The sequence below is a fragment of the Ambystoma mexicanum genome, chromosome 11 (genome assembly GCF_040938575.1).
Source record: "Ambystoma mexicanum isolate Mex_15411 chromosome 11, UKY_AmexF1_1, whole genome shotgun sequence".
NCBI lineage: Eukaryota > Metazoa > Chordata > Amphibia > Caudata > Ambystomatidae > Ambystoma > Ambystoma mexicanum.
The window spans coordinates 82,184,609-82,208,641 of NC_090934.1; the positions used below are offsets into that span (position 1 = coordinate 82,184,609).

General features: G+C 47.1%; 1 protein-coding gene across 1 annotated transcript in view; it reads right to left on the reverse strand.

The window, feature by feature from the left end:
- Positions 1 to 24,033, reverse strand: part of TMEM35B (transmembrane protein 35B) — a 78,131-nt gene that overhangs the window by 40,243 nt on the left and 13,855 nt on the right. The window contains exon 2 of the mRNA XM_069622576.1: positions 3,291 to 3,471. Within this exon, the coding sequence (XP_069478677.1) occupies positions 3,291 to 3,471 (181 nt within the window). The remainder of the gene's footprint in view (positions 1 to 3,290; positions 3,472 to 24,033) is intronic.

A 24,033-nucleotide genomic window follows, 5' to 3' on the forward strand; every position in this document is an offset into this window, starting at 1 on the left:
GGCTCACACAGAAAATGCGAAAGGGCATTGAGAGCAATTTACGTAAATATCTGCAAGCAATACGGTTACAACACAAGCTGAAGGTGGTAGATAGGGAGGCTCTCCTAGGGGATATGAGAAATAAGAGACAGGAATTACACACGGTCCTTATCGGGGCGGTAGCCAAGAAGATGAGGTATACCTGGCAAAGATACTATAAAAGAGGGGACACAGTGGGGACTCTGTTGGTGCACAGGATTAGGGGGGTGTAGGGTGGAGAGGAGGGTCGGCAGAGTTTGAGATATGGGAGGGAGAAAGCATAAGGTGGGGACCGAGATAACAGTGGTTCGCGAGTTTCTATAGGGAGCTGTACACCAAGCAGGAAGGGGAATCAGTGGGGGAAATGCAGAGCTACCTGGCCGGGCGAAAACTCCTAGGCTCGCAGAAGCGGAACAGGTCGGTTTTGTGTTGAATAGACAAGGGCTGGACAGCATGCGCAAGACTCTCCATGTGCTGAGCGCTCTGTCCCCGCTTATTTACGTGCTAGTGATGGAACCATGGGCGGTGTCGGTCAGGGTTGCTGAGGAGATCAGGAGGTGTCGCGATAGGGGATGTACATTGTAAGATCAGCCTTTTTGCAGATGACGCACTCCTATATGTGACCAAACCATCCCAATCAATACTGCATGTGTTACATAATCTGGAGCAATATGGGAGTCTGTCAGGCTTTAAGGTAAACTTGGGGAAATCAGTGGCGTTTATAGCAGGGAAGGCATCAACTACTGAGGAGGAATTTGTGGCGGGGCTGTCCTTCAGGGTACAGAGGGATGCATTTCATTATTTGGGGATTCAGGTGATGCAAAATTCAGACAACTTGTTTGCTACAAACTTTCTCCCCCTCTGGTTGGTAGTCAAAGGGATATTGAGAGATGGGCAGGATCGGGATTTTTGTGGATGGCACGCCTTAATTGAATACAAATGGTAGTTCTACCCAAGTTTTTGTTCCTGTTCCAGATGTTGCACTGGTGCCCAGGTTGTTCTTGTTGGAGGCAAGGCGAACCTTGCTGCGTTATCTCTGGGCAGGGAAGAAATCTAGGAGCTCGTATGAGACACTGATAAGGCCAAATAAGGAGGAGGGGGGGGGGTTGGGCCTTGCCGATTTAGAGGTGTACTATAGGGCGACCTAGCTGCGGGTCCTAGTGCATCATTTTACGCCAGGGACAGGGAAACAATGGGTGGGCATGGACAATGAGGTAATGTTATGTTATGTTAAAAATGTCTGAAGCGCAAACATTCGCCCAAGGGCATCTTGGCACTTGAAAGGGGGCAATTCCATGGCGGAAGAACAAAAGAGAGAAAAGGGGGAACAGCCCAGTTCAGAAAAGAAATGTCTTCATCGCCTTCCTGAAGGCCAGATGATTGGATAGATTCTTAACCAAAGATGACAGCTCATTCCAAGTGATGGCAGCAGCCACAGAGAAACTTAACATAATGGTGGTAATCTCCCCGGTCACGCTGGATGAATGGTTATGGGTCCCCAAAGCCAGTATCCCAGGGAGAGTTCTGCAACATCCAGTGTTAGGGGTTCTGTGGTCAGTCTGGAAAGAGGGTGGAGACAATCGGTGGCTCACATTGTGGCCTTCGCCCCCAAGTTGCATCTGGGCTCCCCTGCTCAGGGACGGGATTGAAGAACCACTGGTGTTGCACCATTGGTTTGAGGCCAGGCTCAGTAGGTCGGGACAACTGTGGGGGCGCGGGGGAACCTTCTATCTCTACAGGGTCTGGAGGAGGCCCTGGTGCTGGACAAAACATCACCCTTTCGTTATCTACAACTTAAGGGGGCTCTGACTGAGAATAAAATGGGGGGGGGGGGGGGACCTCAAGAGGGAGTTGACCGATTTGAAAAGGTTTCTGATTTCACAAAGAGGGTCCAAGGGACTGGCATCTAGGCTCATAAGCTGCTCCTACTTGCAGCACTGAGGGAACCGCCCCCTGCAAGAGTGAAGTAGGGACAGGATCTTGGTGGGGATATGTAGGCAGGCCAACCATTCGACCATTTCACTCCAGTATCGGCACCAGGCCCTGAAACTGCTGCACAGGTGGCACTACCCCCAGTGTGGATAGCGCGGATGAGGGAGGGATACAACCCACACTGTTGGAAATGTCATATGGAAAAGTGGGACTATATACATATGTGGTGGAAATGTCCGATGGTGCAGACATACTGGAGGGAGGTCCTATCGTGGATAAAAGGGGTGGATGGGATACAGAGAGATCCCTCCCTGTGGCTGGTTTTGTTTGGTGTGTCTGTGGATGGGGAATCTGCAGTGGTACAAGGCCACATGTTTCATGTTATGATGGTGGCGGGTAGGTGCTGCCTGGCCCAGAGGTGGAAAAGGAGTGGATTACTAAGGTCCGTGCGATATAAGATATGGAATATCTGACCCACCTTATAGATGAGACCAGGTCTAATATTGAGGGAATGTAGCTCCCGTTCTTTGAAAAGTAAGGGCGACTGGCCTGACATGGCTGGGAACGGATTACACGGGATACCGCGCTGGGGGAGGCCCTCAGAGGCAACGGGTGTTATACGAGACATGGGGCCGGTTGTGGGGGCTCCAGGGGGGAGAGGGGGTGGTGGTCGTTTCATAGGCCCAATGTTCTGGCGTGCATAGATGAGATGTTTCGATTCCAACTACAGCTGACGTTACCATGCGTCCGACTCTTGAAGAAGTTTCACTCGTAAGATCCAGGACTATGGGGGCGTGGGGGAGAGCAGGGGGGAAATGTTATAATTTGGATGAACATATATGGTGATATTGTTTTCTATTGTTGTTGTAACTAAAATGCCAATAACATTTTTTAAAGAAAAAGCACACTCTGTTTAAAGGTATTTTACCAAAGAGAAGTGGGTAACTCCCATTGCAAGCTCACTATGGGGACCCTAGATGCGGATCCACAGCCACTTACGGTCGGGTACAGTTCAGGAGGGATTGCACTCTACGCTCATTGAATCCCTACGTGACGAGCGGTGCACACAAGTGCAAATTACACTCAGTCCTCAGACTCTGATTCACAAAACTAGCACCCTCAGGTATCGCTGGGTCCAGTTACTCATGCCTTTAGTTCAAGTGCAGGGGTTGTGGGTGCAAATGTCGATTTCAGCATCGTTTGTATCTGGTTGGAGGTAGTTCGAATCGCCTGACTCAGATGCAGTTTCAGAGACTCACCAACTGGAGTGACCTTATTGAAAGGATGGAGGACACCCAGGATTCTGCAGAAGAGGCGTGTTGGTGAGGTGCTCGGCTTACCTATCATGATGACGGAGAGCACAAAGTTGCTGATCTCTTGGAGAAATTGAGGTCCGAAGGCTAGCAGAAGCCCAGCCACCAGTTCAACCCAGCCCACGGCCTGCAGGTACAGGTCCGGCTCAGGCTTGTAGCCCAGGTCCTTCAGAGGAAACACACTTGCAAACTGCACAAACTGTTGCTTCTGCAAAAAGAAAGATTGGGGTACATGTACAAGAATATTATTGCAAAGGAAAGAGCATGAAGCATGCCAAAACACACGCACACGATTTTGGGAGCTCACATGGGACTATTCAGATGGGAAAACAGCTCAGTGAGCCAAGCTTGTGGTTAACAATGAGGAAAGTTTCAGTTCATGGGGCGGTCATAAATGTTAGTATCATAGAACATATTTATCGTTTTTGTTCGAGATTTAGTAAAATTTCCTTGTGCAGGCACGGTTTGGGTACATTTAACCAAATGTTTTTTTATCGCGGAAAACTGACCTTAATATATTTGCTCAGGGCCCAATGAAGATTGTCCCTGCCAATTGCACAGGGAGTATTAATTATATTAAAGACTAGGAGGAAAGCATTATACTTCAACTTCTATTTTACTCTTCAGCAGTTTCAACAAAAAAACACAAACACTGAAAAGTATCCTCCTATCACTTTTCTTCTCTTGAAACTACAAGTCCCAAAGTCTCTGTAGTTCCATCTTGCCCAGTACAGCTATGACACTCTTCCTGTTCGTGGACTCCTCTTTTACAGCTCTGAACTGCAACCCTGAACCTTTTATCAATGTCCAACCAACAGGGCGAACTGCTTCAACTTTTCGCAGACTCAACGTAGCTGCATCACACTTGAATTAGTCTGCTTCACTCAGACCTCGACCCTTCGACCTCGATCCTCAATTGTTCTTCTGGTCTTCCCCCAAGGATCAAACAAATAATATTAGGGTGGAATCCTTGCACTGTCGTATCCATTATTCATGACATACAGTTTAGATATTAAATGACAGGGCGGTAATTTAATGCTCGCCTCCGAGTCTATACTCCCTGTGCAATTCGCAGGGGTAATCTTCATTCTGTGTCAAGACTGGAGGCAAGCATTATGCTTGTTCAAAGCTTCCCCAATACAGCCGCAGCTACACTTTCAATCGGCTTGAAATAAAACTTTTTAAAAAGGTATTAACGCTAGCCCAATCAGCTGCCTGAATAATATCCCACAGAGATACCCCTGATATTAATGCTCTTGACACCTTTCTCCTCTTACTAAGTGTGTTCCATACAAATTCAGGTCGATGCCTCCTATCTGCATCACTTTGCTTACCCACCGTGCTATGGTGGCTGTCGCCACTGCCTGAAAAAGTCTCCTGCGAGCGCTTAATAGCGGTGTAGTGCCTGCTGCTCTACACTCTGCTGTCCTACTCTCGTATTCTTTAATGCACTTTGCTACACACCATTTGGGGTTACTTGGAAAATATGGACAATGGACTGTAGTAGTACCAGTTTTTAGTCCTCCTGATCATCGAAAACATCCCCCCTTCTGGTCCAAAAGACGTTAATCTCAAGTGCTTTGCCGCCTGCTACTCTTGCAGGATACTTGGCATAACATGGCTAATTTGCCAGACAATTGCTTCAGTGACAGAAACCTGTCCGCCGGCCAACTCACTAGCAGCCGCAGCACTGTCACGTCCCATACCTTAGATCTTGGCTGTGGTGGAGTTTTATTACTCGCTCCTCTTATGAGCCTAGCTACCGTTAGATGTTCCCCTGCTGGGACTCATTTGATCGGTGAATGGCCTGCTGAAATAGCTGACCTATACACTCCGAAGGTCCTAAACGCTTTCCGATCTTGCAACAGATGTGCTAGAAAATTCAATATAGCTACTATAGGGGCTGAAACGGGGTGTAAATGTCTCCCTCTACACCAGTTCGACCACCTAGCCCAAGCCGCGTCATAGCTCCTCCTAGTGGATGGTGCCCAAGATTCCGCAATGAGCTCTGCAGCTTATGCCAAAATGCCTGGCAACGACCAGCGTGTCCCAATACTCTGCACTGCCTGCCGCCTGATGCAAAGGCATAACGACTCTCTGTCCGAACCAAGAAGAGAGTGCATATCCAAGTCCGCGTCTCTGCAGCATATAACTCCGCTGAACGCTTTAAAATCTGCAAGGAACTGGTCAATCCTGCCGCAGTCTCTACCTCTCCTGTCCCTTCCCAGGCCCTCTGCATGGCACTGGCTTCTCACTTCATCTCTAAAACGCAGGACATCCCGTCCTCTCTCTCCTCCTCTCCCCTTCCTCCCTCTACTCCCTGCTCTTCCTCTGGTCCTTCTTCGGCCACCTCTCCTCCCTCCTTCTCCGCCTTTCCCCTGTTCTCCGCTGACAAGGTTTCTAGACAAGTCCGATCTATGAAAGTCTTGTCGAAACAGGTTCCCCCCAGTTCCTCCAAAACCTTCAAGGACCACATCGACTCCCTGGCTCCTGCCCTGGCTGATTTCTGCAATCACTCCTTTGTCACTGGAGTCTTCCCTTCCCCCTGAAGCACTCCCTTGTGCACCCCCTTCTTAAGAAACCCTCTGCCGACCCCTCCTGCCCGGCTACCCCTCCATCACTACCTTCCTGGGCAAGCTCCTGGAGAAACTGGCTATCTCCCAGCTTAATCTCCACACTGAATCTGTTAGTTGTCTTCAGGACCATCATTCTGGCTTCAGAGCTACCAGAAGCACAGAAACTGCTCTCCTGAACATCTGTGAAGACCTGCTCTCCAACCTGGACTCTAACACCCCCTGCGTCCTCATCCTGCTTGATCTCTTTTCTGCCTTTGACACGGTCAACCATACCATCCCGCTCAACCGTCTCCGTGATGATCTGGGTATCACTGGTCAGGCTCTGGCGTGACTGACTTCTTTCCTCTCTGACAGACCCTCCCAGGTCCAGCTTGGGTCCTTCCTCTCTGCTATCTTTCTCTCCACCTGTGGTGTCCCCCAGGGGTCTACCCTCTCTCCCTGGCTGTTCAACCAATACCTGGCACTCTGGCACTCCTTGCCCACCGCATCGCCACTCTCTGCCCCAACTTTCAGTGCTATGCGGATGACACCCAGCTCATTTTCATGCTACCCTTGGCCTCTTCCTATCCTTCCCTCATCTCTGACTCTGCTATGTAGGACTGGTGTGCCGCCAATGACCTCTGACTTAATGCCAGTAAGACCGAGATTCTCCTCATCTGCACACCCGCTCCCTCCTTCCCTGTAGCTCCCTGGCAGGCCTCTCTTGGCCCTCTTCCAGCTCCCACTTGCAAGGCTAAAACCTTGGGGTCATCTTCCACTCCACACTCTCCTGCTCTCCTCACATCGCCGATGTCTCCAAGAAGTCACACTACCAGCTGCACCTCCTCAGAGGGATTTTTCCTTTCCTCTTCTCCCAGAAGCTCACTGTCTCCAGAGCTCTGGTTCTCTCTAGGCTGGACTATTGCAACAGACTTTTTTCTAAATCTACCTGCTTGTACTCTCTGCCCGCTGCAACTTAACAAAAACAGGACTGCGAGACTTGTCCTTGGCCTCAAGCCCATGCATCGTATCTCTCTAGCACTGAAATCTCTGCACTGGCTCCCAGTGGCTGGATTAAGTTCAAAACCCTCTGCATCGTCCACAAGGCCTTCTTGGGCCTGGGTCCTCAATATCCTCAACTCACCCTTCCTAAATACCTTCCTTCTCTCGCTCTCGCTCATCCGCCTCCAACTCCCTCAGGGACAGTCGCTTCTCCAAGCAACGAGTTGGTGGAAGAGCTTTCTTCGGCTGGTGCCTCCCTCTGGAACAGCCTCCCTGCCTCCCTTAAACTTGAGGAGAACCATCTCTGGTTCTGGAAGTACCTCAAAACCTTTCTCTTTGCTTCTGCTTTCTCTCCTCCTCACCTCTGCTGACCTTCTGGCTGAAACCTGAACAACACTGGCTACCCTGTGAACTCGGGCACAGGTCCCTCCCCTGCCATTGTCTCACACCTGCACTGCCCACCAGGCCAACCCTGCACTCCGGGACTGTTTCTGTATCCCTACAGTCCCCCTACCAGCCTCTGACAGCTATTGTCCGCACTTACCCATGCACTTGCCACGTGCTGGCCGCTACTCACTTTTTGTCATCATCTTGTACTGCACTTGCCACATGCTGGCCGCTACTCACTTATTGTTATCATATGTACTGCACTGTCCCTGCCCCCTTCCCATGCACTTGCACGATCTGAATGACACCGGGCCTAGTAGGATCGTTGTCTGTCCTCCCTTGTTCCCCTCCCTTGCCTTGAAGCACTTTGGTCTGTGAGAAGCCGTTCCCCGTTCGGGAGAATTCGAGGTAGGTCTATCAACAGCTCCATTAACGTTGGAAACCACACTTGCGACTTCCACAATGGCACTATCGAAATCAATTCCGCTTTCTCCCTCCGACACTTCGTTAGAAGTCTGCTCAGCATCACAAAGGGAGGGAACGCGTAGTGTAGTTCTCCGGACCACAGTTGCAGAAACGCATCTGTGCCCTGAGCGCCTGGATCCAGTCTCTAGCTGAAGTAACTGGGTGTCCGCGCGTTGAGGCAAGACGTGAACAAATCTGTTTGAACTGGACCCCACAGCCGATTCAGGCTCTGAAACACTCCTGTGCTCAGCCTCCAGTCGCTGGAGTCAGGTACCGCGAGTTCCAGTCGGCCACCACATTCAGTGCTTCCGGCAGATATTCTGCTGTCACTGAAGTCCCAAACTGGAGGCAGAAATGCCAGAAGTCCTTTGCTTACTCCGCTAGTAGTCGGGACCTCGTCCCTCATAGGTGGTTTTATTGTCCATCTTGAGAAGGATACATTAACTCAATCTGCCTCTCGTAAATGCTTTGATAGTGAAGGAACCCTCTAGGAGCTCCAGGCAGTTTATGTGCAGATGGAGTTCCTCCTCGCACCGTTCCCCCCCCCCCCTGTCTCTAGGGATCTGCATCTTGCCCCCCTAGCCTATGCAGCTGGCATCTGATTCTATGATCAGATCTGGTCGGTCTCCGAAAATGACACGACCATACCAGGCGTCCATATTCTTTAACCACCAATCCAGTTCTGTAATGGATTCTTGGCCTAAAGGAATTTGCTAGTGACATTTCAGACCTTGCTGCAAGTGCTTTATTTTTAGTCTCTGGAGCGCCCGATAGTGCAGTGGCCCTGGGAAGATAGCTTGAATCGGCGCAGCTAGCATCCCTACTATCCTCATTAGAACTCCAATATCGTCCGCTTGCTCAAGCAGTCTCTGATCTCCTTCTTGATGTCCCCATCTTCCGGGCCGGTAATTCCAGAGTCGCTTTTCTGGTCTCTAGAACGAAACCTAGGAAGTCTAGTCTTTGTGCCGGCGTCGTGTCAGACTTTTCCACATTCACTAGGAACCCTAAGGACGTCAGGAGGTCCTGTACCCATGCTGTCTGGTATACCAGCGTCTCTCGCTCCTTCGCCAGGAGCAGCAGGTCGTCCAGGTATATAATCATCCTGCTACCCTTCTCTCGGATCGCTTCTGGCCTCATCAACTTGGTGAAAGCTCACGGTGCTGAGGCTAGCCCTGATGCTAGCCCGAAGGGCACAGTTCTGAATTGCCATAGTTGGTCATTTCAGCGGAAAGCCAGGTAAATCCTGAATTCCTTTTGTTCTGGCAACATCAAGTATGCATCCTTCAAGTCTAACCTTGTTAGCCAGTCCCCTTGTTTTAGGGAGTCCCCGAGTAGGTGTATCCCTTCCATCTTGAAGTGGCGGTACACAATCCAGCCGTTCAGCTCTTAAGTTTATGACTGGACACACTCTCATTTCTGTGGACCGGGAACATATTGCTTACGAACCAGGGAGTCTCCCCGCACTTCTTCATGGCTTTTTTCCTCTCTCGCTGTCGCAGTTCGCGTTCTAGACTGGCTTGTTCTGCCTGCGCTAGGTGCGGCCATGGAGGCCAGTGCACCTGTATGGGCTGTTGAAGTTGCAGACCTCCGACGGTTTGTAAAACCCAATTCTATGTCAAGACTCGGAGGCTCAGATTATGCTCTCAGCTTTCCTTTAATACTCTAGCAGCAAAGTAACAAACAATTATGAAAAACCCTGAAACAAAAAACTACAATTCCCCAAAAACCTGCAGTGAATTCGTAGTCCGTTTTTCATAAGTTCATTAAAAAAAACATGTGATCTCTCAGTCTAATCATATCTCATCTATAACCACTGCCTGAACCACAGTCCTTCCTCTTTCTTTGCTGCTCGAGCAGCCGAGATAAGTACCTTTCGTTTTATTATTAATATGAGTGATGCGTCAATGATTTTGTCGCGATTACTTAATAGGCGCCAGCAAGGTTAGAGCGCTTAGAACACCGCGCATAAGGGGAATTTGCGGAGTATATCCGCACAAAGATGCAACGGGATTTCTTATTCCGGCGTCTCAGTTCGCCTCGTTAGGCGGCACTGTTTAGCGGAAGTGCACAACGGGACTTTGCGGTTCCGGCCCATTGCGAGCTTGATTAATGAGTGAGGAGCATTTTCGAGTCACGGAGTAGTTTGTGAGGAATTGTGGACATTTTATTGAGCCGCGTTCAATGCGGAGACTCGGGGGTGAGAGCAGAGAAAGGCTCTGTAATATAGACGGCGGACGCCACCTTGTGGCTGAAAAGCAGCGCTACAGGCTCGAAAGCCACTGCTGCCTTGTAAGTAAGTGACAGGCTCAGTCCCAGGAAAAACTAGGAGCAGACCCCTCATTAACTGCCTGACGGGGGAGGTGATACCTTGAAAGATACGGATTATAAGCCTCTTATTGGACGGGCACAGTCCCAAGAAAAACTGCTATTGCCAGAGACTCGCCTAGCTACGAATAAAAGGTTAAGCAAATTGACGGGGGCAGCCCAGGAAAACTGCATATTATATTACACGGCAACAATTGAGGGAAATGAGGGACTACTCGGAGGGCTCAGAATGTCCTCATGTGAGCGGCCTACGCATGTGCGAAGCGATTCAGAGGCTGAATAGTGCCGAAAGACCCCATAGAGCAAGGTGCACAGGGAGAAGGTGAGAAGTAAAAAGACCTGCAGGGATCGTAGCTCCCAGACCCACTCCACTGGGTTCATCACGCAGGTCCAGGGCAGAAAAGAGAAAGGCAAGGTCTTGTGAGAGACATAACATAAATTCAAGTGAATCTGATGAGGAATACTGTAGAAGCAGTTCGACATCGGACGCAGACAGTACATCAGAGAGTCAGACCTCCCCAGATGATGAGTGGGAGCCCAAGGGCAAGAAAGGCAGGAGCGAGGACGTTGACCCACATAGACAAATTTGACCCGGACGAGTTGGTGCATCCAAGGTCTATGAGTGGGACACCCCCCCCCCCCGAAAGAACTGCAGAATATATAAGGAAAAGATTGAGAACACCCCTGAGCAGGCAAGCGAGGAACAAATTAAGAGCTGAATGGCCGAGGCCGAGTGTCCCGGACGGGGTGGCTGAGATCCCAGAGGTTGATGAGAGGATAATCACGTTCCTGGGGAGATAAGCAGGGACGTGAAAAGAGGAATTGACAGGTCCTGTCAGGACAAACTGTTAAGACATGTTGGGGCCTATTACTAGAATCTGGCAGCTCACTGAGGAAGCCAAAACAAAGAAGGAGCCCATAGATCCTGAGATAGTGGCTGGTCGGGCGCAGAGAACCCTATGCCTGTTGGGGAATGCCAACACTGCGTTGGCCACTGAAAGGAGGAGGTCCATCTTAATGGAGTTGGACTCTAAGCTGGGTGAGCTGGCTTCATCTGAACAATCTGCAGCGCCGAAGGGCAAGGTATTTGGGGACCTCTTCATTAAGGATATGGCGAAGTTCGTCAGCGCATACGTGTCCATGGACAAGGCTCAATCCTCCCTTAAGAAAATTTTCAGAAGGATGTTTTTTGACAGGGCTGGAGGAGGAAGGGGCCACTTGTCCAGCCGCAATCAATTCAGGATGTTCTATAACGACAAAACCAACTGGAAGCAAGAGGACCGGAGGTTGAACCCTTTCTTGCCATCCAGGGGAAGAGGCAGGGGCAGAGGTTGGAGAAGTAACAGTAGACAGCAACACCAGAATAATTCAGGTGAGAAAAATAAAAGCAGCGGAAAAGGTGGAATTAAACATTCAGTAGAAGTTGCATGTAAGAAAATGGGAGGAGATATCCTCAGATGCGCGGGTGAGACAGACTGTGCAAGGTTTTCAGTTAGAATTTTGGCAGGAACCATCACAGGTAACCTGACCAAGGCAGGTAAGTTTCAGCAAACAGGACGAGGATCTGTTAAGACAGAGAAGTAGAGTTACTCAAGATAAAGAACGCAATAGGCCCAGCCTCAGACGGTCAGGGAGGTTTTATAAGCAACCTCTTCGTAGTGAAAGGAAAAAACAAGGTAAGACCAGTGATAAATCTCAAGGGTCTGAATTCTTTTTCTAGTTTACAGACACTTCAAAATGGAAGGGATTTACCTTTTAAGAGGCGTTCTTTAGAAAGGAGATTGGTTAGGAAGAATAGATCTCATTTAATGATTCCGATTCATCGGGATCAGAGGAGGCTGTTACAATTCATATGGAAAGGAGAGAAATGGGAGTTCAAATGTCTTCCGTTTGGTCTGGTGTCAGCTCCATGGTGCTTCACCAAACTTTTGAAACCAGTAATAGGACACCTGAGAGAACAGGGGATCAGGATGATTATTTGCCTGGACGTCATCTGCCGGATGTGCCGGGACAGAGAGATTCTCATGGAACAGATTCAGAAAACGTTTTGCTGCAGCAACTGGGTTTTCTGATAAACTGGGAGAAGTCGGAGCTAGAACCAGCATGGGAGATGGAATTTCTAGGCTTCATCTTTTCATCTTAGAGACGACTCAGGGTTCTCTCAAGCTACCCTTAGAGAAGGTGAATTCAATAAAGGAGGGAGTATGATGACAAGACAAGAAATCTCATCTAGAGAGATAGGTTGGTAGGTCGTCTGTCATCGTCGGTATAGGCAAGATTTCCAGGACCTCTGCACTACAGAGGTTGAAGATCGATCATCTCAAGAAGGGTCTATCTTACGAACAAAAAGTGCCTATATCCCAAGAGGCGAAGATGGAGCTGGAATGGTGGTATTGCCACATGGAGCCATGGAATGGCAGAGCGATATTTGGCTCATCCCCGGACCTGGTAATAGAGTCGGATGCCAGTTGATGGGATAGGGCGCCAGATGTGGAGATCAGTCGACAGGAGGGAGATGGTCGAGCGAAGAATTGGGTCTACACATCAAATGCATAGAGCTTCTGGCGGGATCCTTCGCAGTCCGGTGTTGGACTCGGGAAGGAGTAAAATGTGCCATTCTTTTAAAGATGGACAACGTTTCGGCAGTCAGACACATAATCGACTGGACGGGATGAGATCCAGGATGCTGACGGAGACAGCTAAAGAATGTTGGCATCTATGCCTCCAGGACGGAGACAGCTAAATAATGTTGGCATCTATGCCTCCAGAGAGGAGTCAGTGTAAGGGCAGAACACCTGCCGGGAAAACTCAGTCAGGTGGCAGACTGGAATTTGAGATACATGAGGGACTCCAGCGATTGGCAACTGGACAACTCTGTATTTCAGGAGATAATGCATCAGAGAGGTCCGTGTTGGACTGATTTGTTCGCGTTGCGATTGAACAGGAAGATCCGGAAGCGACAGCGACGGATGCATTTCTCCAGGTTTGGGGATCAGCGAAAGAATACGCCTTCACTCCGTTCGCCAAGATAGCGCACACAGTGGTGCAGGTCAGGAGACAAGAAGCAACAGTGATTCTAGTGACACCCGATTGGAGGAGTCAAGCATGGAGTTGTCGTATGAAGCTCCAATTCTGCTACTACACAGAGAAGACATAATGTTAAGTCCAACAGGAGAAACTCACCCATTGGTACGATCAGGGAACTTGAACCTGATAGCATGGGTGATTTCAGGAAGACCTGGGCCAAGCCAGGACTTTCAGGGACGGCTCAAGAATGTATTAGAGAGTCATGGGCCCCAGCTACCGGGAAGGCCTACAGAGTGGCATGGACAAGATGGAGTAATTGGTGTATGGAGAGAGAAGTTGATCCCATACGAACGGATGTAATACACATAGTGAATTTTCTGGCAGCACAGGCGGCTCAGGCAAAAGCTTACAGCACTATTAACAACTACAGATCTGCGATATTGGCAGGTCATGAGTACACTGAGGGTAGACCAGCAGGTGAGCATCCTCTAATATGCAGGCTACTGAAAAGTGTCAAGTGCATGAGACCACCCACACCTAGATATTCCCATCGTTGGGACGCGAGTGTGGTATTGAGGATGTTTGAGGCTTGGCCAGACAATGAAAATCTTTCTAGGAAAGCGCTGTGGGCTAAGTTAACCACTTTGTTATGTTTGATTTCATGCAAGAGACTGTCTGATGTGAAGGCTTTAGAGATAAATAGGAAATCCTTCTCACCTTCAGGGGTAATATTTAATATCGAGAAGAGGACAAAGACAAACATTAAATCGTTTGAGTATATGGCTTTCCCGGAGAAGCCCAAGTTATGTCCTGTTAGGTGTCTGAAAGTTTATGAAGTCAGGGCAAATATGGTGAGGCCCAATGGGGAATATCAATTGTTGATAGCTATTAGGAAACCTTTTAAAGCAGTAGCATCGGCCACTTTGTCTAGGTGGGTAAAATGGTGCATGGCAGAGGCAGGCATATATGTGGGTCAATTTGGAGCTCATATGGCAGGAACCCGCCTGGAAGATATTTTGAGGGCGGCAGACTGGTCTAATGAGGAAACATTTAAGAATTTCTATTTTAGACCGGTAGATCAAGTAGCGTTGTTGGTTGTAAAATAGCTTTAAAGGAGCATAATCTGAGCCTGCGAGTATTGACATAGAATACAGATTTTCCATACATTTGTTACAGAAAGTCATGTTTCTATTAAAGACTCAGAGACGAAAGATTATTCCAACCAATTTAATCGCAACAATCAAAATTGTGTAAATATGGTATTTGAAGAGTAATGTAATGTTGGAAATGGTACTGTAATGATGTTGTATGCGATTGCCCACCCATTCATGATGATAGTATATGCATGTTTTAACGGAAGCAGAGCAGAAGACAACGACGCCATGAAAGGGGAACAGAGTAAAGATTAAGAAGTAGTCTACCGGTTGGGTTGCAAGTTTTAGGATGTTCGATCAGTAGAAGAAAGAGGAAGGACTGTGGTTCACGCAGTGGAGATGAGATATGATTGACAGAGATCACATGGTTTTTTTTAATAAACTTATGAAAAACAGACTACGAATTCACTGCAGTTTTTTGGAAATTATACATTTTTTGTTTCATGGTTTTTCATAATTGTTTATTGTTACTTTGCTGCTCGAGTAGTAAAGGAAAGTTGAGAGCATAATCTTTCGTCTCCGAGTCTTTAATAGAATCATGACTTTCTGTAACGAATGTATGGAAAATCTGTAGTATTGCTGGAAAGCATGCGCCAATTGTCCCTAGAAAATCACTGTACTGCCCATCACTGGTGGGTATTACGTGACTCACCTGGTGTAAAGCTTTGACCTTAGCCGCTGCCTCTTACTCTGGCTGGGAAGAAGGAATCCTGCTGCTTATTTTCCCAGTACTTGGTCTGGGATTCTGGGGTCTCCTACTGCCTTGAAAACGACCAGCTGTTTGGCCCCCGATAGCGGCCGGTCCCGGCAAAAACTCTGCCCGGGGAGATTTTTCTTATTAACGCTCTTGCACCTTCTCCAGCGATGTATGTGTGCCGACGAACCGGCCCATCTCTTTACCGAAGGTCTCCTCAAAGAGGAGCCCCTGTGCTGTCTCCCCAGCTTCATTAGGAAGCTAGAGCGCTCAATTTAGGCAGTCCTCTCCTCCTTTGAGGAGATGGTGCAGTTTGCATTGCCTAGTAGGCAGACCGCTCTCTGCGCCCAGCTTGCCAATGCCGCGGGATACACTTCTCCTGTATCTCTAGCTCTCCGCTAGATCCACTATATTTGCCAATGGACCCGACATATCCAGCACTTTGTCTGGCAGCTCCTCCAGGACCTGTCTATTCCTTTTCTCAGGTCCTTACTAGTCTCTGACACAAAAGGTCAGCATCTTTGGGTCCAACCCTGGCATCTCCACCTCTTTCCCTGGGAGGTCTGGTTGTGGGCATTCTGCCCACAGGCGTTCTCACCTCCTTGTCCAGTGCCTTCCTTAGCCTCAGGGCCATGTACTGCGTCGCTCTCAGGGAGAGCTGCCAATCGAGGATCTGGGGTTCCTGATACTGTCAAACATATCTAGGATCTCCTCTGGCTCTTCGTCCCGATGTCTCTCCTTGCAGGCTTTCTTGCCCCCGCTGGGTTAAACCCACTCCTCAGTTTTCTCTTCCTGTGAGGATAGGTCTCCTCCTTCTGGCTCTTCTGGGAAGGGGTTCATGAGGCCTGCCGCTGTCCGTCTTAGCATGAACGCATCTTAGCTTAGTAAAGGCGTTGACGACCTCTGGGGTCTTGCTTTTCTCTATCGGGTCTGCTTACTCCCCTTCGGATCGGTTTTCAAGGGACCTGTTGGCGTGCTGTCAGTGTCACTGGTGCTCTCTGGGCTGACTTAGCATTTTTTCCAGCCTTTCCTGTAAGGGTTTCACCCCTTGAGCCACAGTGTCTATCAACGAGCTCCCCAGCACTTCTTTGAAGCTGGCGGCGAGGCCTAGAGGCTGCTCCTCCTCGCTCCACTCAAAGACAGTGTTGTGTGCCAGGTACCTGAATCAGGTGTCTTTCACACACCCACAGCTGAGTTGATTGTGATGCTCCTTATCCTTTTTTTTTTCTTTTATATATTCTTTTTTTGGTTTCATCGTTTGTAGCTTGCACCAGTCTTTTATTCTTCTGTGGCTGCTTGCCTCCCTGATATGTGGCCAGTTCTCGCTGAGAGGGGCTCCTCTCTGTTTTACGGCCTGTACCTGCCGTGTATCTGCTCTTCCGAGCACTGGGATCAGCTGGCCTGTGCTGCTGGCTGCATGTCGTCACAGCGTAGGCTTAGTTCTACTGTAATTCGTAGCGCGGGCTACTGTACAATGCCATTTACATATTAAAATCACAGCCTGGCCCGGCATACAACTCGGTGTCCCAGTCAAACTGTACAATTGATGCAACGCGGACTTCGGCTCCGCCTCCCCAAAGGAGGGGGCCGAAGCGCTCTGTGTGCACTTACTCCACCCCCGCGAGGGTGGGGGCTGATAAGGATTGCGGCGGCGAGATGGTAATGCAGCACAGGACTGCCAGCTTCGGCGCCACACAATGACAATTGTATACTCTAATGTAGTTGTATCTGCTAACGCTTATCATGTCTGTCACTGTCATGTACCCCTGACCTCCGGTCGGCTATGCCCTTATCTGTTACAACGAACAAGCAGTAATGCGTATTTCCGTTACTGGAAATGCTATACGACCAAGTAGTAATGCATAAGCGTATATAACTATACATATGTTACATATTCTCACACATTAATCACTTCTCTTGCCTAATTATCAACTGCACATGCATAAAACACAGATGTTAGAAAGGTACTTCTCTGCTAAAGAGCAGTAAAAGAAGAGGAGTCGTCCAAGAACAGGAAGAGTGGCATAGCTGGAGTGGGCAAGATGGAACTACAGACACTTTGTATTTGTATTTATTTAGTTTATATAGCGCTTTCATCCAAAACGTTTCACTTTGGGACTTGTAGTTTCAAGAGAAGAAAAGTGATAGGAGGATACTTTTCAGTGTGTGTGTTTTGTTGAAACTACTGAAGAGTAAAATTAGAAGTTGAAGCATAATGCTCGCCACCAGTCTTGACATAGAATTTAAATGCACATGTGTTTTTATTTTTTTTTTGTCCCCCACCTCCAATTTTAAAAGGAAACGGGAAAACACCCCTGCACCCTCAAAATTGCAGGGGGGGGGGGGGTCTCCCCAGCTCTCCAGGGTTGGTATTTTGCAATATATGCGACCAAATTATAACTAAATTGCCCTGAAGGCCAAATCACCCATGCAAAATTTGACCAAATTGGTCAATTGTTTTAGGTCAAATAGGCTAATACCACAGGCCCGCCCCTCTATTCTATGGCGTATAGGCCTACTTGCAGGAAGGCTCCTTATACTTTGCATGGTGCACTGAGAATGCATTAGTAATACTGTTAGGGTACCGACGGGGGCCCTAGCTTCGAGAAGCAACAGCATGCTTAACAATTATGGGTGGGTGGGGGGGGGGGTACACAACAAGAGAAACGAATTACAGCGAGCAGGGACCTTGGGCAATTTGACAACAGCAAGTGACCTACAAGCAACCAGGGGTGGAGCTGATCACCCAGCCTCGGTTGTTGGGGAACGGAGGGGGTGTGGACCTTGGTGTTCGGGATCAGACATTCCTTGAAGATGAGCACAGCGCCTTTAGGTCTTGCTGAAGCAAGAGCAGCTCTCTTCGAAGACCTACTGCTGTGGCTTTGAAAAAAAAAGAGGCACAGGAGGAGAGGGGCGGGGCGCAAAAACCTAGGTAGTAAACATGGTCCGTTCTACCTTTACGGTGTCAAATGATGCATCAGATGTTTTGCACCCCCATAATGAATGCAGACTAAGCTACAGTGACCAGCTACACACCATGGATGCTTTTCGGAAGCAAGCTGCATCTAGACCACAGTCCTCTTTCTCTGTGGCACCTGGGAGACTGCCAGAGGCATGCCATCACCTCAAAAGCAAATGCAAGACACCACGACTTGCAACTGTGCCTACTCCTGGAGGCAGCAACAGTTTGCCAGGGTCTGAGGTGAGGGAGGAAAGGTGAAGGGCAGCATCCGAAACAGCGGATTATATAGGTCGATCATAGCATGCATGCCAGGCATTTAACTGCCATTGGGTGGCAATACTCTGCATTGAAGTCTGCACGTAGCCTATAAAACGGCCGCAAAGCTATCTGTGTAGAATTGCATGTAGTGGCTGCCATTCATGGGAGTATGCGTCAACGGTGCCCCAATTCTAGGAACCACTGTGCTTTAAATAATATATGAACAGACGGGGGTCCCTCCTAAGTACGTCCCAAACTGTGTGTTTAGCATTTAATCTAGTAAGTATGTAAAAAAAAAAAGTCAACATCGTGCAGCAGATAAAGAAAAGAGTGCAATAAAAAAAAGCGTAATGTTTATAATCCAACAGATAATGAACATTAATTTCAAGCAATACATATAAAATGATAGGGTAAGAACACAAAGCAATACAAAGGTTGCCACGTTTATACAAACATGAAGGTCACAAAACAAAAAAAACTTTTGTTTTTTTAAATCACTCACATAAACGCGTAACTTCATTCTCTGATGACTATATTAAGAAAAGGGAAACGGTTGTGTTCTTCAAAAAAGAATCCAATTACAATAAATGTGAAAGCAAAGTGAAAAAAATGGTCCTCCAACATGGGTTGCCAGATTACAAAATCTGGTAACGAGGTTTCGTCCACCTATATATTTATAGCAGTTTTGCACATTTCGAAATTAACCAAGTGGCCATAGTGCCATTTTATTGCTAATTCTGAATGGTTCGGCTTTAAGCTTGGACTTGTGCTGATTCCTGGTGTTCAAATAAGAAGAGAGCAACGTCTATTAGACAACAGGGGGGGCGGGGGGGTGGGCGCTCTCAATAAAGCCATAATTGTTATTTATTACAAGGCCAAAGAGCATGAGCATGCCTCCTACAGATCAGTAATTCTGTATTCAAGACCTGAAAAGATGAGAGGTTGTGAAATACTGCCCATAATGTGCTGAGCATGAGCATGCCTCCTACAGATCAGTAATTCTGTATTCAAGACCTGAAAAGATGAGAGGTTGTGAAATACTGCCCATAATGTGCTGAACCGCATATTTAAACAATAATGTTCCTAGTGTTATTTGATGATTTCATTGGTTTATAAGTTCCTTCATTTTATCAAAGCAATAGGACGAGTGGTTTGTCCACAGCTGTACGACTCTTCCGAAAAACAGGATGGGCCCAAGTCAGTTATCAATGTTGTGACGTAACGTTAACGGTTACATGAGAGATTATTTGAAGAGACGTTTACTTGCGCATGCGTAATAACGGTTTCTTCCTAGTGGCGGGCACGTGGGGAATGGCCGGGTGCCATTTTGAAAAGCTCGTTATATAGTGGTCACACGGTTGCTCAACTGTGGCCATCTTTGAATAGGCTTCGTCCAATATAGTAAGTGCCCGAGTTAACAATTACCCAATTACAATTGTTTTATTCAGTGTTTGGTAAACACCGTTTGTTATGATGGCAAACGCCCTCTTGGTAAAACTAGGACAGCCAATGTCACAAGGTTACACTTCGAGGGCCATCTTGCTAAAGACACTCAGTATTAATAGTCTTTCTTCGCGGCGGCCATGTTTTAACGTTCACTTTACAATAGCGGTCCAGGTCAAAGCTCACAGGTACGTATTCATTAGATGCCCTAGTTAACCTCCACAATTCTTTTACCCCGGATATCAATGTTTTACTCCAAACGGTCTTGTCAAAAGTTTGTGTTTTAAGGAAAAAGTACAGGATTTACTGTGGAATCCTGTGGCATCTTCCTCAGGCGAATATCTATTTTCCCTTTAAAAACCCTTACATTAAGTTCAATAATTCCATTTCCAAATCAACCATTTTGCGAGTGAATGTGGGTACAAAAGAAAGTCCTTTGTTTAAAACGGACGATGCCCCTTGTCGAAGGTACCCCTGCAAGGTTAATAATGGGCGGCAGTGCTTCCGCCGGTATGTTCTTGGTCGCGTTTGAAATACTTTTGGTGATGCCCCGTTTGGGGGTGCAGGGGAGAACATTGGTGTAAATGCCCGCCCTCAGTCTGCCTCCTTTCCCACCTCTGCCTAGAAAGGTCTATACTGACTTTTGGGGAGTGTAGGAGGCATTTCCCTCACTTGAAGAGTCTGCGGTTAGTATGGTTTCTACCATACTTATTCCGGACTTTGGTAAAAGTAATCACTGGCTAAGTATGGGTAAAAGAGAACCCAGAAATGTCCAAGTTTGGCGACATTCCAATGCAGGGACTCCGTTTTGAATATACCCATGAACAGGTTGATAAATGCCATTTTGTCTTCTGCTTCAGCAATAGCATTGTTTGATAAGAAATGTCTTTCCATTGGGTACTATATAACCTTGAGAGATACACGGACGTTGGTTGGGCCATCATATTTTTAGGGTTGAGTCATTAAGGTGTGGACAAACCACTTACATTATGCATTTATTGCACTCTTTTGCAACACAATTGTATTATTATTAGTGCGGGCTTGACCAACATATAGAAACACCAGTCTGCTCGTATATGCCATGCATAAATTACTGGGGCATTTTAGGACGTGCTTGACAAAGGATGGCAGCAGAAGCAAGACTGACAATTAAATATCGTTAGTCTGCCCTTTATATAAGGCCTTAACTGCCTTAAGATGCCACTAATGGGCAGAGCCCCTCAGTTGCTACCATGAAGCCGTCTTTGCTGCCAAGCCTCATTTCTAGTCACCCACATTAGTACCACAAACAAAGGAAGAGGACGGATCAGACTAGAGTCCCCCAGGACCGCCCTTCTCTGCATGCCCTGGATAGAAGTCTATTCCACCAACCCTGAAATTTAGCAATAAGCGTCTTGAAGGATTTGCCACAAAGAAATTGCAACAAAACGGCACCCCTTTCTATAGTGGATTGCCTCAATCATTGTTCCATTCCAATCCACCTTTCATGCCATCTAAGAAGTGGTGTTTTTTTTTCTGGCTGTCTTCTAGGGACCCGGTGCAGTTATTTATTTACATCCGGTATATCCGCAAAGTCTCATTGGTCACAACCCAATTATCCTCACTCCTTTACAAGCAGGTTTTAGTAGGATCTCCATTTTAAAAAGACCACTCTGGACTCCAGCAAGCAGAAAGCTATTCTTCTATTCACAGAAATCCTAGAAAGCACATCCTCCTCCCAGCTACTAAAATGCATTACTAGGAAAAAGAATCTGGTTCGGGCCCAAGAATAGAATGGCATTTGCACTAACAGTATGAGAGAATTCACTCATGGTTGTCGTCATTGGCCCGTTGGACCCCTCAGAAGCACTGTAGACCACTGGATATTAAATCATACAGACGAGCGTCCTCACTCGTCCATCTCCCGTGGCTAGCACAGGATTTCCACTTTGTTGATGGTAGGCATGTAGCTCTAGACTGTCTGCAACCTCCCCTCAATACCCTCTTAATGAATGTGTGTCATTGTCCCATTTTTAGAGGACTCTGTCAATAGAACATCTCGCTTCAGAAGATACGAGGCCCTATATTCACTTTGCTAACCCCGGGCACAACTTCACTTTGCTGGGACACTGTACGGATGCCTTCAGAATCTAGAGGAACAACAGCTGACACCAACAATCAGGGAAAAACTGACATCCTAGAGCTTGGCCCTAATAGAATCACCCACAAGTGCCCTATTCCACCTACTGGCCAATACTCGGCAGAGCACGGCTTCAGTTCACAATGTGGGTGAAGTAATGAACAAATCCCTCGGTCCAATCCGCCCTCGGATTTCTTTCGCCTTAAACACCTAAAAGTGCTTGAGTCTGTAGCTACCATAGTGGAATCCTGTATCATCTCCTGCCATGCCAACTGCCACTCTCCATACGGGGGCCCACCTGAATCATTTCTGGCTCACCTTAAGCCGGCACAGAGTGCTGCAGTGAAACTGGCTCTTAACCTACGGAAAAGAGAACATGTCCCAGAGGTGCAGAAAAGTCTACCTTGGCCTTGTGTCACGCATAAGACATTTCCAAAAGTCCTGTGCTTGATTGGCATCTCCTATGGTTCTGCACCACTTGCCGGCCGTTACCAGTCTGCCCACCAAAAGCAGCCTTGAGCTTAAGCGTTCCAGTCACGGTGGAAAAACGTTTGTGTCGCGCCCAAAGCACTGCAACTCCATATCCTCCCTCCCCCACATTAGCAGGAACCCACCACCGTTGGATCTCTTCTTAGAAAATACCTTTTCAAGGGTCAGGCATGGGAACAACATGGTTTCTCCTCTTAGACGAAAGCCAGTGCCAAGTGGAGACTTACCTCCCAGTGTGCACAACACAGTCACCCACGTCAGGATGCACTTGGCATATGAGCGCAGCACCAAGGAAATTAGGTTGTCTTTTGCATATCAACACTACGCATAGTTTCACGTGGGGCTGTAACTGGCATTACTGTGCATGCAGGGTTGTTCTGGCACACAAGGAGGGGACCAAGGCCTATATTGGTCTTGCTGGGTGTCCTCGGTCATACCATAAACCATACATGGCATATCGTGGCAACGATCAAACGCAGTAACTAAAACAGCCTTGTCTGCTTTGGGGAGTACAGTTTGTTTTATTAATCATACGGTTTTGTCAATGTACATCATTAATGTCACTTCCATCTATTTGTGATGTCACCCATCATGTGATGCCTTTTCACTGTTCTGGTATTTTCCATGTCCCTGGCCAGAATCGGCTGCTATGATTCGAGCAAGCGAATGTAGGATAACTTGCTTGTAGTCTGTTTTACCCCTACTCCTATCATCAGTTTTTACTAACGAAGTCTGGCATCTAAGATTTGATTATATCTAAACAACAAGAGTTTGTTTCTAAAGACTGGCTAAAATTTTAAAGCAATTCAAGTTTCTTACTCAAAGAGATCAGAAGCTACATAAAGCCAATATTACACAGCTCAACCATATACAATGGCAGTCCGGAATGTGTCAAGCGTTAGTATAAAATTCTTCGCAAATGCCAGTTGGGCCATTTCCTTATTAAGTCTGCAAAGCTTATTGGTGAACTCACCAATAAGCTTTGCAGACTTAATAAGGAAATTCAATGGTTGATAAATTTAGTTCAGACGCACTCCAAGGAATAATTAACCACTTTGCAAGAGATTTTTGATAGAACATATTGCACGCGTGAACGTGAATTTCACTTTAGCAATGGAGACACAAGGTTGGATAATGATCCCACTGATGCATTGAGAGATTATTAATTCTGTGTTAATAGACGGGGAGGAAGCAGGTTGGATAAGTAACCCTACACGTCGTATTTTGATGAAATCTTTTCCGATAGCTGCAGCATTTTAATACCCTACTTTCTAGGAATTACCCAAAAAGAGAGGACAAAAAGAACGAATCTCAAAAGACCGAATATGGGATGCCCAATTTGACATATATATATATATATATATATATATATATATATATATATATATATATATATATATATATACACACATACATACACACACATACACACATATATGGGAAGGAAAAGTGAGGGGGATTTTTTTTTAAAAAAACAAAGCAAAAGAAAGATATTGATGGATTACGTTTTTTTATTTTCAGTCAAATCACCCACATTCGCCTTTCTAAGAGAAATGCTTGGATTTATCACTGGGTAGACTGATAGCAGCTGCTACTATATTTTTATTAGAACCTTTAGCACAATATGTTGACTTGATTCTAACAACCTTTTATAGAGGAGATCACTACCTACTTGGGAGATATTGGGAAATTCTACAGGACAGTATCATTTTGGATAAAGATATCTTGTTTACTACGAATGGGAAAAGTGCATTTACTTTGATTCCTGAGGAGGAAGAATTACGTACGCTTGAATGGTTTTTCTATTGAGCCAATACGGTATTGATTCAAATGTTAAATTGATTTTGAATAAAATGTTAGGTTCAGAGGTACTTTTTAATTGCAACCTGA